Raw genomic sequence first — 13,528 nt, 5'->3', positions numbered from 1 at the left:
TTTATTTTATATTATTTTCCTCCCTAATAAAGAACTGTTATTCCTGTTCCCATATTTCTACCTGTCCAAATTTATAACAATTCAGAGGGATGGGGGGGGGTCTACTTTTTTTTTTTTTTTTTTTTTTTTTTTTTTTTTGCATTTCAGGGGAGGCTCCTGCCTTCCTTAGCAGACACCTGGCTTTCCAAACCAAGCCACCCTGGACAGCTGAAACTGGGCCTCTTCAGCTGGGATCTGCCAGGGAGAAGGAAACTGGAGCAAGCTGCTGGAGCATTCCCAGCTGGCGCTGGCAGTCACCCCGAGTACACGAGCTCCCTCGGAGCAGGGCTGCTCCCACGGCCCAGAGCTGGCACCAAGCGCCCCTGCAGCCCCCACAAAAACCTGCTCCTGGCTCAGGAACAGCCTGTATAATGCACCGAATAATTACTGTGCATTAAAGGGTATAATGCATATTCAAACGTGCATTTGACTTTCAGAGCAAGCAGGTGAGTGAACACGCATGTTATAAAATACACATATTTAAGTAATGTGCAATTAATGGGGCAAAACAGTCAAAACTATTTATTACTTCTGGGAACAGAACAACTTTCCGAGCATTTTAATTACTGCAGCATTATTTTGAAAACAAAGATAGCATTCAGTCTTTCACATTCTCTCTCTTTTCCCCTAAAGAACAGAAAAACTGTGTTAGAATCTATCGCTCCTGTGTGTAGGAGGGAAACACTGAGGAAAAAAAAAAGTATGCAGACCCCTGGGAAGGTTGTGACGGCACAAATTCCTGCAGCAGGAGAGCAATAAATAACTCTACAAAATAGATCTTACATATGTAATATATATTGCATTGTATTATATATATATATAATGCAGAATTTGTAAAAACCAACTCCAGGTTCTATACCCACTCTGGCAAGCTGGAGCTGCGCCCTGAGGGATGTGCAGAGATTGCTGTGGGGAGCAGTGCCAGGGCAGCAGTGCCACAAGGACTCTGCACAGCACCGCCACTGGGACTCGCCAGGGGTGGCACTGCCCCAGCTTGCCCTCCTGGCCAGGTTGCTGGCCACCCCCAGGCAGTGAGAGGTCCCAGCCACATGCCACATGGCACCCACAGTGGCACACCACGGCGTGGGGCCCTGCCAGCCTCCTGTCCTGTGGCCCATATGTCCTTGTCCCAGGTCCTTCCTGGGGCTGCTGGCCCACGTGTCCATGTCCCAGGTCCTTCCTGGGGCTGCTGGCCCACGTGTCCGTGTCCCAGGTCCTTCCTGGGGCTGCTGGCCCACGTGTCCGTGTCCCAGGTCCTTCCTGGGGCTGCTGGCCCACGTGTCCGTGTCCCAGGTCCTTCCTGGGGCTGCTGGCCCACGTGCCCGTGTCCCAGGTCCTTCCTGGGGCTGCTGGCCCACGTGTCCGTGTCCCAGGTCCTTCCTGGGGCTGCTGGCCCACGTGTCCGTGTCCCAGGTCCTTCCTGGGGCTGCTGGCCCACGTGTCCGTGTCCCAGGTCCTTCCTGGGGCTGCTGGCACAGCCCTCAGCCTGCAGAATGGGGAGCACACCTTGGGAGCTGCTCCAGCACCCCCATGTCCCCATGTCTGTGAGGCTGAAGGGGCTCCTTGGCACCACAGTTCCTTCCATGAGCTGTGGCATGGAGAGGCTGCTGGAGGGGACAAGGAAAATGCTGCTTCAGTGCACGACTGAGCTGCACGGGCCAAACAAAAGGGACAGGCTGTGCCCTGGGTGATTCCTACCTGGATTTCCATGCTGAAGCACAAGAATATAATAAAATAATAATAAAATCTTTGTTTAATATGTAATAAAATCTTTTTTTTCTTCCCACACCTTGATGCTGTCACTGCTGGACCCTTTTCAGGCCCAACCTCGCAGCACCCTGGGGACCTGTATCCCACTGCAGACTGTGGGGAGCTTCCCATGCCACACTGTTCTGTCCTCGCTGCCCTTCCCTCCTGCACAGGGACACAGGGCCCAGCCAGCACTCTGGCACCTGCAGCAGGGCCAGCAGCCCAGGGAGGGCAGCCTGTGTCTCCCCAGGCTTCCCCAGTTGTGCAGAGCTGCTCCACACTGCTCCTGCCTGCGCCCAGAGACCCAAATCCCCCTCGCGCTGCGCCGCCCCAAGCACCTTCTGCACAGCCCATGCACGGAGGGAGCTTGGCTTGCACCAGCAGGGAAAAGCAGACACTTAATTAAATAAATTTCTTTTCATTTTCAAGGAGCTTTCTAAATTTATGCTAATAGCTGAGTGCTTCTGAGTCGTAGGCTGACAACACACCAGGTCATATTTTGCATTAAAATACATGAATCCAAAATGAAAATATAGGCAGATTTGGCATCTAGCAATCCAGTGGGGAAATGCCCTACCCAGGCACCTCCAACAGTATATTGCATCTAGAGCAGGTCAGAGTGTGGGCCTGGCTGCTCACACAGCACATGGCCACATGGAAAAGGTCCCTTTTAATTCTTAAAAGAAAAGCAGTTTAATCATTGTGAGGAGCTATACCTTCAGGGTATCATTTCAAAAATACAGGCAGAGATTAGCAGGGATTTGTGAGATTGTGTTTATTCCCAATTTAAGTGCTTTCCATAAATTAATTATAAAAGCAAGCCCAAACCAGTCAGAAGTACACTGGGAAATTCTCAGAGTGCTAGTCATTTTCATGCACTAATATTCATGCCATCTGCCTCCCTTTTTCCTGCATTTTGTCTGAACACTCAGTGGTTATCCCCATCCTGCTTTCCTTTGCTGTGCCCTGTCCCTCTCCCCGCTGCCCGCTGCAGATGCTGCCCCAAGTGCTGCCCTAAGTGCTCTCCCTGAGAGCGTTTCAAAGAGGAAGTTGTGTTTTGGCAATTGGAAAGTTGTCACCCTGCAGGCACAGGCTGTGGGCTCATTCCCATTTACAGGATTCACCAGAACTCCTTGTCACCTGTGGGGTGACAAGCTCTCACCCCACAAGCTGCATGGGGCACTAAGGTTGATATGTCCACTGTGAATTCACTCCAGGCAGAGCTTAGAGCCTTCTTTCAAAGACCTCTTCTAGGAGAGAATTAAAGTATCTCTCCTAGAACAGCATCATTTCAGTTGCTCCCAGGTACAAAATCCCAGCTATGCCTTAAGGAGGATTAAAGAAACCAATGTGGTTGGAATCCCCAGTGGGAACAGTAAGATTTTCCTGTCTACAGGAAACCTCTGAAAATGCTTTAAATAGAACCTTGTAGCAGCAGTCTGACAGCTCAAGCACACTCCTGGACCAGAGGGAAGGGGGGATTTCACCTGGCTGATGGGATTCTGAGCACCACAGGGACACGGGGTCCAGCAGGGACACGGGCACAGCGGGGACGTGGGCACAGCAAGGGGAGAGGGGCACAGGGACACCAAGGACACAGGGGGACGTGGGCACAGCAAGGGGGAGAAGGACAGCAAGGACACAGGGACGTGGGCACAGCAAGGGGGAGAAGGACAGCAAGGACACGGGAGAAGGCCAGCAAGGACACAGGGACATGGGCACAGCAAGGGGGAGAAGGGCACCAAGGACACAGGGACGTGGGCACAGCAAGGGGGAGAAGGACAGCAAGGACACAGGGACATGGGCACAGCAAGGGGGAGAAGGGCACCAAGGACACAGGGATGTGGGCACAGCAAGGGGGAGAAGGACAGCAAGGACACAGGGATGTGGGCACAGCAAGGGGGAGAAGGACAGCAAGGACACAGGGACGTGGGCACAACAAGGGGGAGAAGGACAGCAAGGACACAGGGACGTGGGCACAGCAAGGCCAGCAGGAAGCCCTGGCTGGGACAGGGTGGGAAGAGCCAGGCTCCTGGGACTTTGGGGCCCGGGTGGGCAGCTGCTCCCCCGGCTGCTCTGAGTCCCTCTCCCAGTTTGTGGTGGGTGGTGGAGCCGGGGGGGGTGGCAGGACTGCCCCAGCACTGCCAGTGGCAGTCCCTGTGGCACACAGTGGGACCCGGGGGCTCTGCCAGCCTCACGGGCAAGGAAGGAAAGTCTGCCAGGGAGCGGGGCCGTGCCGGGACAGTGGAGGGTGAGGCACTGCCAGGGCTGAAGGAGGAAGCCCCAGTGCTGGGATGCGCTGTGGTGCTGCCAGGCTGGCTGGCTCAGCTCAGAGCGGCCCCTCCAGCCAAAGACTGCTGGTTTTGCCAGGAATAAACCAGGCAGGGGTCACATGGCCCTGCCCAGCCAGCACCCCTGCCACGCCTCTCGCTGCACCAGGAGCCCGATCTGGGAGCAGGTGGGCAGGAGGGACACAGACACCTGTATTTTTGGGTGTGAAAGGTGCTGCAGGGAGCAGCAGCACAACCAGCCCCCGCCCGTGGTGTGGGGGATGGCTGAAGGGCACAGGAGGGACACCCGCCCAGACCCACCCATGGGGTGAGGGCACACGGAGCCATGGCACAGCCCTGCCGGCCCCACTCCTGCTGCCAGCAGCACTGCTGGCACAAGGGGCACACACGGGGACACCTGTCCTGGGCATATACCACGGGAGGACAGGCTCTCCAGTAACCAGGTGGGTCCCAGCAAATGGGCTCTGGACAACGAACTGGGCACCAGTCCTCAGGGCTCCTCCTGGCCGGCTGCATAAATCCCCAGGGAGCCAACCTCCATCACTGCACTCCTGGAGAGCCACAGCTCCTCCTCAGAGCCCAGAGAGGGTGGGACAGGAGGGATGGGATGGGATGGGATGGGATGGGATGGGATGGGATGGGATGGGATGGGATGGGATGGGATGGGATGGGATGGGATGGGATGGGATGGGATGGGCAGACACCCAGCCATTCTCTGGCTTTTTGCAAGAGACTGCCACACCTGCACGCTCCTGTATCCTCTGGAGAGCTGCCCTCTCTGCCTGGGGTGGCTGGTGTTTCCCTCCAGAAAGGGAGGCTGGTGGCTTCTTCTGTCCCACCCTGACACTGGTCAAACTCCAGCGGTACCAGAGAGCGTGGCATTCCCAACTCTGCCACTGTCCTTCCCACCAGGCAGCAGGAGGGGCGTATGGGAGTGTGGAGGTGTGGCAGCCCACACCTGCGTGGTAGAGATGTGTGGGAGCATAGTGGGTGTCCCTCCACCCACTCCTCTCCCTCTCTTACAGCCCTCTTTGAAAGGTTTTCAGTTTCCCAGAGGTGGGACAGCCAGGTCTGCCTGCAACAAATCACAAGGTGCAAACAGAATTACGCATTTGCCTGAGTGTGTGGGTTTTATCCAGAAACCCCCAAAATGGGAAACAAGGGATGTTACCCAGAGCCAGGGTGACCCTGTGGCTCTGCTGCCAAGGGCCCCCAAGAGATGCAGAGCAGGAGCACAGCACCACCACCTCCCCTTCAAGGGGGACCAGGAAGGGCTGAGGAACTCCACACCTGAAGTCATGGTAAAGGAGACCATTTACAGGTGCCTTTAATGGGTAAAAACACGTTGTGGCCAGAATTGTGCACTTTGTTTTGTAAATAAACCCTCTCTGGGGCCTCTGTCTCTCTGGTGCCACTGGGAGCACTGCCACAGAGCTTGGAGGTTGCTGCAGTGTCTGGGGGGGTGACTCCACCACATCCACTGGGACTGGGAAGCGGGAGCTGGAAAACCCCAGCAGGATGAGCCTGGAGGAGTCACACTGGAGAGCAGTACTCCCGACACTAATCCAGACTGATCAGGGAGGCAGATAAGGTGTCAGCTGGAATGATACCCAGCTCGGCAGCATAAAACAAACTTTCAAGCAATTATTAAAAAGTAAAACCAATTCTGTTGGCATAATCTGACAACATGCTGATGGTGCATCATGATAAAGGGAAATCCCACCTGGAGCAGCAGAATGAATCCCACATGGAGCAATATTCTGGTGTATGGACCTCAAACTCCATGTTTCCTCTGCCCGCAAATGTGTTGTCTTTACCTGTCTGCCTCTGTGCTCATTCCAAGAGACAGCACAGCTCTGTTAGCTACCGAGATCACCATTCCCTTGGGCTCCCCTGCCCCGTACTGCAGTCTCAGAACACCTTCGAATCAGGTCTCCAGACAATTTAAATCTGGGCTAATTAATGAGCAGTTTCACAGCGTAGTGAGAGGGGGCAGTTGCCCATCCGTAGCCTCTGGGACGCCCCAAAGCTGCCACTAGAGGCTGTGGGGGGGAATTCACGCCAAAGGAGCTCTAAGGATGCTCAAAGGAGCACCCGATGTGGTGTGTGTGTGTGGGAATGTCCACACCTGTATGTGCAGGTGGGTACAGGTGTGTGCACACAGACCTGTGTGTGAGTGTGTGTGCACAGGTGTGTGCATGCAAGTGGATGTCACAGCACCAGCGGATCCACCGGGCTGCACAAGAACTCCGGCACCACGGACCCCCACCTTGTCCCCAGCCCAGAGCTCTGAGTACCACCTCCAGGAATTCCCGGGACACCTCCAGGGACACCTCCCTGGGCAGTTCCAAGGCCTGAGCTCCCTTTCCATGGGGGAATTTCTGCTGCTGCCCACCCTGAGCCTGCCCTGGCCCGGCCTGAGGCCGTTCCCTCTCCTCCTGTCCCTGTTCCCTGGGATGATCCCAAATCTCCCCGGCTGTCCCCTCCTGGCAGGAGCTGTGCAGAGCCACAACGTCCCCCCTGCGCCTCCTTCTCCTGTGCAGGGATGTCCCCACGCCCGTGGGTGGCCACACCTGCCCGCTCAGGTACGGGCGGCCGAACGCAGGGCGCGACCCCGCGGGAGGCGGGCCCGGGGCGGAGCGGCGCCGGGGCGGCGGGCGGGCTGTTCCGGTGTGCCCGGGCTGCTCGGGGCTGTTCCGGTGTGCCCGGGCCGTTCGGGGCTGTCCGGCGCTGGCGGCGGCGGTGGCAGCGGCCATGTCGGTGTTCGTGACGCGGCGGATCCCGGCCGAGGGGCTGCGGGTGCTGTCCCAGGCGAGCGGGTGAGCGCGGGGCGCGGCGAGCCCCGCCGCAGCGGCAGCGCCAGCGGCGGTCGGTGGCCGTGCCGCCGCGGGGCCCGGAGCCGGTCCCGCTGCGGGCTCTGGTGCCGGTCTCGGTGCGGCGCCGGGTCCCGGTGCGGGTTCCGGTGCCGGTCCCGATGCCGGCGCAGGTCTCGGTCCCGGTCCCGGTCGGTGCCGGTGCCGGTGCCGGCGCCGGTGGGTGACGGGGCCGGTGCCGGTGCCGCAGGTGCCGTGTGCAGCAGTGGGACTCGGAGGAGCCGGTGCCGCGGGCCGAGCTGCTGGCGGGCGTGGCGGGGGCTCGCGGGCTGCTCTGCCTGCTCTCGGACCGCATCGACCGCGAGGTGCTGGACGCGGCCGGTGCGTGCGGGGCCCCTGCTCCCCCCGGCCAGGCCCCGGGCCCCCGGGACAGGCACGGCAGCGCCCGTCGTGTCTTACAGGGCCCGGCCTGAAGGTCATCAGCACGTTGTCCGTGGGCTTTGACCACCTCGCCCTGGACGAGATCAAGAAGCGGTAACGCTGCCCCTCTCCTGCCCTGCTCCGACCCTGGCCCGGCTCTCACCCCCGTGCTCCGTTCCTCCCCCCTGCTCTGCACCCCCTGCTCTGCACCCCCCTGTTCTGGACCCCTTCCCCCGACCCACATCCCGCTGGTCCCTTTTGGCAGGTGGGCTTTCACAGAGCATGGGGCTGGGTGGGGTCAGCTGCCTGCACCCCTCCACTGCTGGATTGTGGCTGGGGTCACCCCCGCCACGCCAGGGCTGGAGAAACCTTTGGGTGCTGGGCCGAGGCAAGAGAAAGAGAGTGCCGGGAAGGGCTGAGAGCCGCAGGATGTCCCCGGGAGCCTGGGACAGGCGCAGTGCTGGCAGCCAGCCTGGCGATGGCAGGGAAGCACCCAGAGCCCGCTCTGGCTGCAGGGGGATCCGAGTGGGCTACACCCCGGACGTGCTGACCGACGCCACCGCCGAGCTGTCCGTGGCCCTGCTGCTGTCCGCCTGCCGCCGCCTGCCCGAGGCTGCCGAGCAGGTCAAGAGGTGAGTGCCCGCCAAGGGCTCCCGCTGGCCCCGCAGTGTGCCACACGGGCTGGTGACGAGGGGCCAGGCCGGGATTTCATGCAGCTCACACCGAGCACCTGGTGTGGGGCTGGGCTCTGAACAGCTTTCCGTGACCCTGTTCCTGTCCCGCTCTCTCTGCCAGTGGCGGCTGGACAACCTGGAAGCCCCTGTGGATGTGTGGGTATGGCCTGTCCGAAAGCACCGTGGGCATCATCGGGCTGGGCAGGATAGGTGAGTGCAGCTCAGAGGGCAGATCTCTGTGTCTCCAGCAGTGGCAGGGTGAGCTTGGAGCCTCACCCTCAGCCCGGGCTACTGGAAGGTGGCCCTGCTGGAGGTGGGAGGGTTGGAATGAGATGGCCTTTGCAGTCTTTCCCAAGCCAGACTGTTCTGGGACTCTGTGACTCAGCCAAGGTGGTGGCCTGGTGCTCACCTGTTTAAACCCCATGGGCACAGCGAGGGGAGCCTGCAGAGCCTCTCCCTGCAGCTGTACTGGCTCGCCAGCCTCAGCCTTAGAGTCTCAGGTGTTCATGTGCTTCCACGGCCTCCAGCCCCTGCAGCAATCTCTGCCTCCTCCTGCTCCTCAGTTACACAAGCACAGTGCCAAAGTCCACGCTCGGCACTGTCCAGCTGTGGACTTTGCCAGCAGGCAGCCTTCCTGTCCTTGCTCCCCAGGGCAGCCACGGGGGCAGTGCCCACGGGCCCCTTTCCACAGCAGAAGGTCTCCAACCCCACCCCGCAGCCAGGCAGGGCTGATCCCCCTGCATCAGTGCTTCAGTGGCTCCAGGTGCTGGTCCCCACGCGTGCTGTGGAGCCAGAGCAGCCCGACACCTTCCTGCCTCGCTCCTAGGACAGGCAGTTGCCCGGCGCCTGAAGCCGTTTGGGGTCAGGAAGTTTCTGTACACCGGCAGCGGCCCGAAGCCAGAGAGCGCGGCAGAGTTTGGGGCTGAGTTTGGTAAGGACAGCACTGGGGCAGGGCTGTTGCCAGCCATCAGTCAGGGAGCACCATGGCTGGGAGGGCTCCAGGGGGTGCCGCTCACGGGGTTTGTCACCTGCAGGGTGGCAGTGGAGGGAGGGCACGAGCTGGGGGGTCTGGGGGGCTCCGGGGCATCGGCCGTGTGAGGGGGCAGCAAGGGAGGGAGTGCCATGTCCCAGACATGCCCCAGGTGGGCGTGACAGGGGACCCTGCCTCCTGCGAGGGCTGGGCACGCAGGGGATCATCAGAGCAGTGTGAGTATTCCAGGCTGCAGCTGGTCCTGCCACTGCTCCCCTTCCCTGTGTCCCTGCATTGGTGATTTTCTGTCAGCTTCATTCCCACAAGGAAGCTGGACGCAGTGAGCAGGAGCAAAATGTGACAGCTGCTCCAGGAGGAGGGAGGGTCCCGTGGGCTGCCCCGGGGGCTGGGGACACCAGGGTGTCCTGCTGGGGGGACAGCAGGGACTGCAGCTGCCCCTGGAGCTCTGCCGAGGGAGGGGCTGGCTGCAGTGCCGTGTTCCCCTGCTCTCCCCTCAGTCTCGCTCACCAGGCTGGCCGAGGAGTCAGACTTCGTGGTGGTCACCTGTGCCCTGACGCCAGCTACCCAGGGCATGTGCAACAGGGACTTCTTTGGCAGGATGAAGAAAACTTCTGTGTTCGTCAACACAAGCAGGTACTGGCAGCACAGACCTGTGTCTGGAGGGGGGCTGTGGCCCTTCCACAGGTGTGGGGGGATCTGCTGGGCTGTGAGTCCAGGCAGCACACGCAGCCTTCATGGCTGCAGCCACTGGGAGCATTTGCCAAGGCCCCTTGGGAGAGAGCCAAAGGCACGATAAATTATTCAGGAGCACCCAGCTCTTCCCCCACTGTGGGCAGCTGGAGCTCGATGCTGGGAGGCTCAGGCTCATCCAGAGAGGGTCTGACCCGTGCTCAGGCAGTCCTGGGGACGCTGCCTCTGCTCCTGGCGCCGGCGGGGCCCTCAGCAGTGAGGCCAGCCCGTCGCCCTGGCGTTGGCAGGGGGGCAGTGGTGAACCAGGAGGACCTGTACGAGGCGCTGGCCCACGGGCAGATCGCAGCCGCCGGCCTGGACGTCACCACGCCGGAGCCACTGCCTACTGACCACCCCCTGCTGTCCCTCAGGAACTGCGGTGAGTGCCCAGGGCTGGCAGACCCCTGCAGGGGCTGGCAGACCCCTCCTGCAGCAGCTGCTGTCCCGGGGCCCCAGGTGTGACAGGTGTGACAGGGACCCCTGGGCCCCATTGCTCAGCTGGTGCCGCTGGGCAGCAGAGCACAGGACAGGCAGGTCAGGTGTATGCAGCTGGGCTAGTGTACAATGCAGGGAGCTGCTGTGGGGTCAAAACTCACCAGCATGATACCAAACAAGTGTGGGAGCTGCTCTAATTTTCCAGAAAGCCATTGAGATAACCTTTGTGATGGCTCTTCATTCAATGTGTGAAATTCGTGGAGGATCTGCTATCAGCAGGTACATGAAAGAGAAGCCAATTCCCAGCTCAGGCCCTGTCCAGCTCAGGTGTTCTGAGGCTCCTGGGCACGTACTGTGATGGAAAAGCTCCCCAGTGACTGAAAGTGGGCTGCTGAGTTTGCCTGGAGGAGTCCTGGTCCCAGGAGCGCTGCTGGGCTGCCGTGGGCATGGGCAGCCTGTTACCTGGACAGTTCCAGGCTCTGGGAAGGTGGGACATGGGGCAGGTGGGCAGGTGTAGGTCCAGCACTGAGACCTGTCTTCTCTGGAGGAGGATGATGCAGGTGAGGAAGGATGGCTAGGAAGGAGCTTGTTTGGCCAGTGTCTCACAGGATGTCCTCCCTCCATGGGGAGAGGGTTTCTAGGGTAGGAAAAGTATGTTCCAAAAAGAAACCATGGGCACATCCATGAAAATTTGGAACTGCCCATGACTGTCTCTTTCTGAAATACAAACTGTAGCTGTTGTTCTGTTTTGCTAAAACTCACTTTTCGTTTGTTTGCATTGTTTCTCAAAGTAGGCAGTGTGAGGAGTGATAAGAGCAGAGACTTTCTGGAGATATTTGCAGGACTTGGAGATCTGAGAGCTCTGAAACAAGACCAGGCAGGACATAATTCCTGCACGTGTATCTACTGAATGCTTTACTTATAGCAGTAATATTGCGTATTTATTAACACACAAATAGCGTCCACCTGGAAGCTGTACATGTGACAGCCCCAGAAGGGGCTGCTGGGGCAGGGTGAGGGGTGAGCAGTGTCCCTCCCTGTCCCTGCAGTGATCCTGCCACACATCGGGAGCGCCACGTACACCACGAGGAGCACCATGGCCGTGCTGGCAGCCAAGAACCTGCTGGCCGGGCTGCGAGGGGAGCCCATGCCCCACGAGCTGAAGCTGTGATGGCCAGGCCCTGATGACCAGGCCCTGCTCCAGCGACGTGTCCCCTGCCCTGTGGTGGCCAGGAGCCATTAAAGAGTAGCAGCCAACGTGTGGTGCTGATGTTATTTGAGAACAGGGCATGTGGTGGGGCACGCCGCAGGTGCCAGCAGGCCATGGGGAGGGGCTGGTCCTGGGCTGGGGAATGCTTGCCACGCTGGAAGTACCATAAGGGAGCTGCTGCAGCATCTGTCCTCAAAAGCTGGCTCCTGGTCACAGCGAGAGGCCAGGAGTGCCTTCCCTGGGCTTGTAGCCAGGAAGGGAGGAGAGGTAACAGCTTTGTCCATGCAGGCTGCTGCTGCCCAGGAGCTGCTGCCAGCTGTTGCCAGCCCACACATCAGGTGGTCCTATGGAATCAGTGGCACTGCGTAATCCTCTGCCTGGGGGGTCTAAAAAAAAGCACAAAACAGGCTTGTGCAGCTCCCCGGGAACCTCCAGCTCTGCCTTTGTATCCATAACCAATCCCAGGCACAGCTCCAGAGTGGATGGCAAACCGGAATTCACTGGGAGGTTCTGCTAGCCCTTTGTAGGTTCTGGCTGCAGCTGCCCTCGTGTTTCTCAGATGTGCAGCGACATTTGTTGGTGCAGAGGAGAGCCTGGGCTGGGCTTGAGCCTCCAGCAGCCAGGAGAGCCTGAGGGGCACATCTCAAGGGCTTTGGGGATTCATGTGTCCTGCAGCCGCTGTCCCGCTTCCAAAAATGGGGGCTGGAACCTGAGCCCACCTCTCCGTGCCGCTGATCTCAGAGTCATGGAATGGGTTGGGTGGGAAGGGACCTTATGGATCATCTCATTCCACCCCACCTGCCGTGTGCAGGGACACCTTACACTAGCCCAGATTGGTGCAGGCCCTGTCCAGCCTGACCTTGGACACTTTCGGGGTGTGGACAGCCACAGCTTTGGCGAGCCTGGGGTCCAGCTGGCCCGTCCTGCAGGACGGGGGTAGATCTGCCCTGCGGTGTGCGCTGGCCTTGCCATGACCCCTCCCCGTGTGCCCTCCCATCATGGGTGACCATGTGGCAGAGAGGATGGCCCTGCCACTGCCCGGTCACAGCCGTGCAGTGCTGCCCACCCCAGCCACCCCACAGGTGTCCCCACGGTGTGACCTGGAGGTTGCTCTCACCAGTCTTAAACCAGCTTCGAGTGCTCCCAGTCCTCATGCCAGGGAACATGCTGAAGAGCACACCTGGACTCAGGTTCCTTTTGAGCCATCAGCCATCAGCCATCCTCCTCCCCCTCCTCCTCCTCCCATTCCTACTGCACCACTCGGTGCTGCCCAGGCCCACAGAGGGGACACAGCAGCCCCTGGGCCATGTCCAGGTTGGACAGTGGTGACAGTGGCTGACCCACCCCCCTGGGACGGGTTTTACAGGTTCTCCCACCGCTGTGTCCCAGGACAAGCCCCACTGCCCCGCAGCCAGCCATGCCTTCTCCCCTGTGCCCTGACCGTGGCAGGGGACAGACAGGGGACAGTGCTTTCTGGGGACAGCGGCGCAAGGGGGGGAGGCAGGAGCACGCAGCGGGCAGAGGGAATTGTCCCGGGGTGAGCAGCTGGCAGCACCGTAACCCTGGCGTGGGGAGGGAGCCCGAGCCCAGCACACAGCTGTAACAGAGCTGGAGCTCGCCCAGCACACTCCTGTCCCCTCCTGTCCCTTGTGCCAGACCCTGCTGGGATCTCCTGGATGCCCAGTGAGGCACTCTCGATAGCAGCAACGGCTGCTGGAAGCTGCCCTGCATCACAGGAGGAATTCTGACACATTTATCAATAACTTTTGATTCACAAGCGTGGCTGATTGCCTTGTGCTGGCCTGTCAGACATAGTTCTGGAGGTTTGTAACCTGGACTGAGAAGGAAAGACTTGTGGCCGTGGTGGTGGGGAGGAAGGGAGTGTGCTCTGGGCACCCCAGCTGGCTGGGGAGTTTCCAAACAACCCGGTGGAAATGAGGAGTGACTTTGCTGTGAAAAGCAGGGCGAGTCCAGTGGGGGAGCTCACTGGTCTCCAAGATTCCTTACTGCTGACACTGAAGATTCTGCTGCTGGTGGAGCTGCTGTGACACTGGAGGATGGTGACCAAGCATCTGAGAGGCTCCTGGTGACAACAGGGACTGACCTGGTGTCTCAGCAGGTGTGTCAGATTCCCCAGGTACATTAAGAAATAGGGACGAGCTGGTAAATCAGCTGCC

At 59.7% G+C, this 13,528-nt stretch overlaps 1 protein-coding gene across 1 annotated transcript; it reads left to right on the top strand.

Annotated features, from left to right (window-relative positions):
* Window positions 1-6,772: 6,772 nt before the first annotated feature.
* Window positions 6,773-11,333, top strand: GRHPR (glyoxylate and hydroxypyruvate reductase). Its single transcript, XM_068177488.1, has 9 exons — window positions 6,773-6,898; window positions 7,143-7,273; window positions 7,354-7,426; window positions 7,828-7,944; window positions 8,108-8,196; window positions 8,813-8,917; window positions 9,475-9,610; window positions 9,955-10,085; window positions 11,191-11,333. Exons 1-9 carry the CDS (start codon window positions 6,834-6,836, stop codon window positions 11,310-11,312), a joined length of 969 nt encoding a protein of 322 aa, XP_068033589.1. The 5' UTR covers window positions 6,773-6,833; the 3' UTR covers window positions 11,313-11,333.
* The last annotated feature ends 2,195 nt before the right edge of the window (window positions 11,334-13,528 follow it).

Source organism: Anomalospiza imberbis, chromosome Z (genome assembly GCF_031753505.1).
Source record: "Anomalospiza imberbis isolate Cuckoo-Finch-1a 21T00152 chromosome Z, ASM3175350v1, whole genome shotgun sequence".
Classification (NCBI taxonomy): Eukaryota; Metazoa; Chordata; class Aves; order Passeriformes; family Viduidae; genus Anomalospiza; species Anomalospiza imberbis.
The sequence above is the reverse complement of the archived record's forward strand: the minus strand, read 5'-3'. Positions and strand labels throughout refer to the sequence as shown.

Coding starts and splice junctions, on each gene's coding strand:
- GRHPR (XM_068177488.1), top strand. CDS start 6,834: ATGTCGGTGTTCGTGACGCGGCGGATCCCGGCCGAGGGGCTGCGGGTG. Junction 7,427..7,827: donor CTGGACGAGATCAAGAAGCG/GTAACGCTGCCC, acceptor CTCTGGCTGCAG/GGGGATCCGAGTGGGCTACA. Junction 8,197..8,812: donor CATCGGGCTGGGCAGGATAG/GTGAGTGCAGCT, acceptor CCTCGCTCCTAG/GACAGGCAGTTGCCCGGCGC.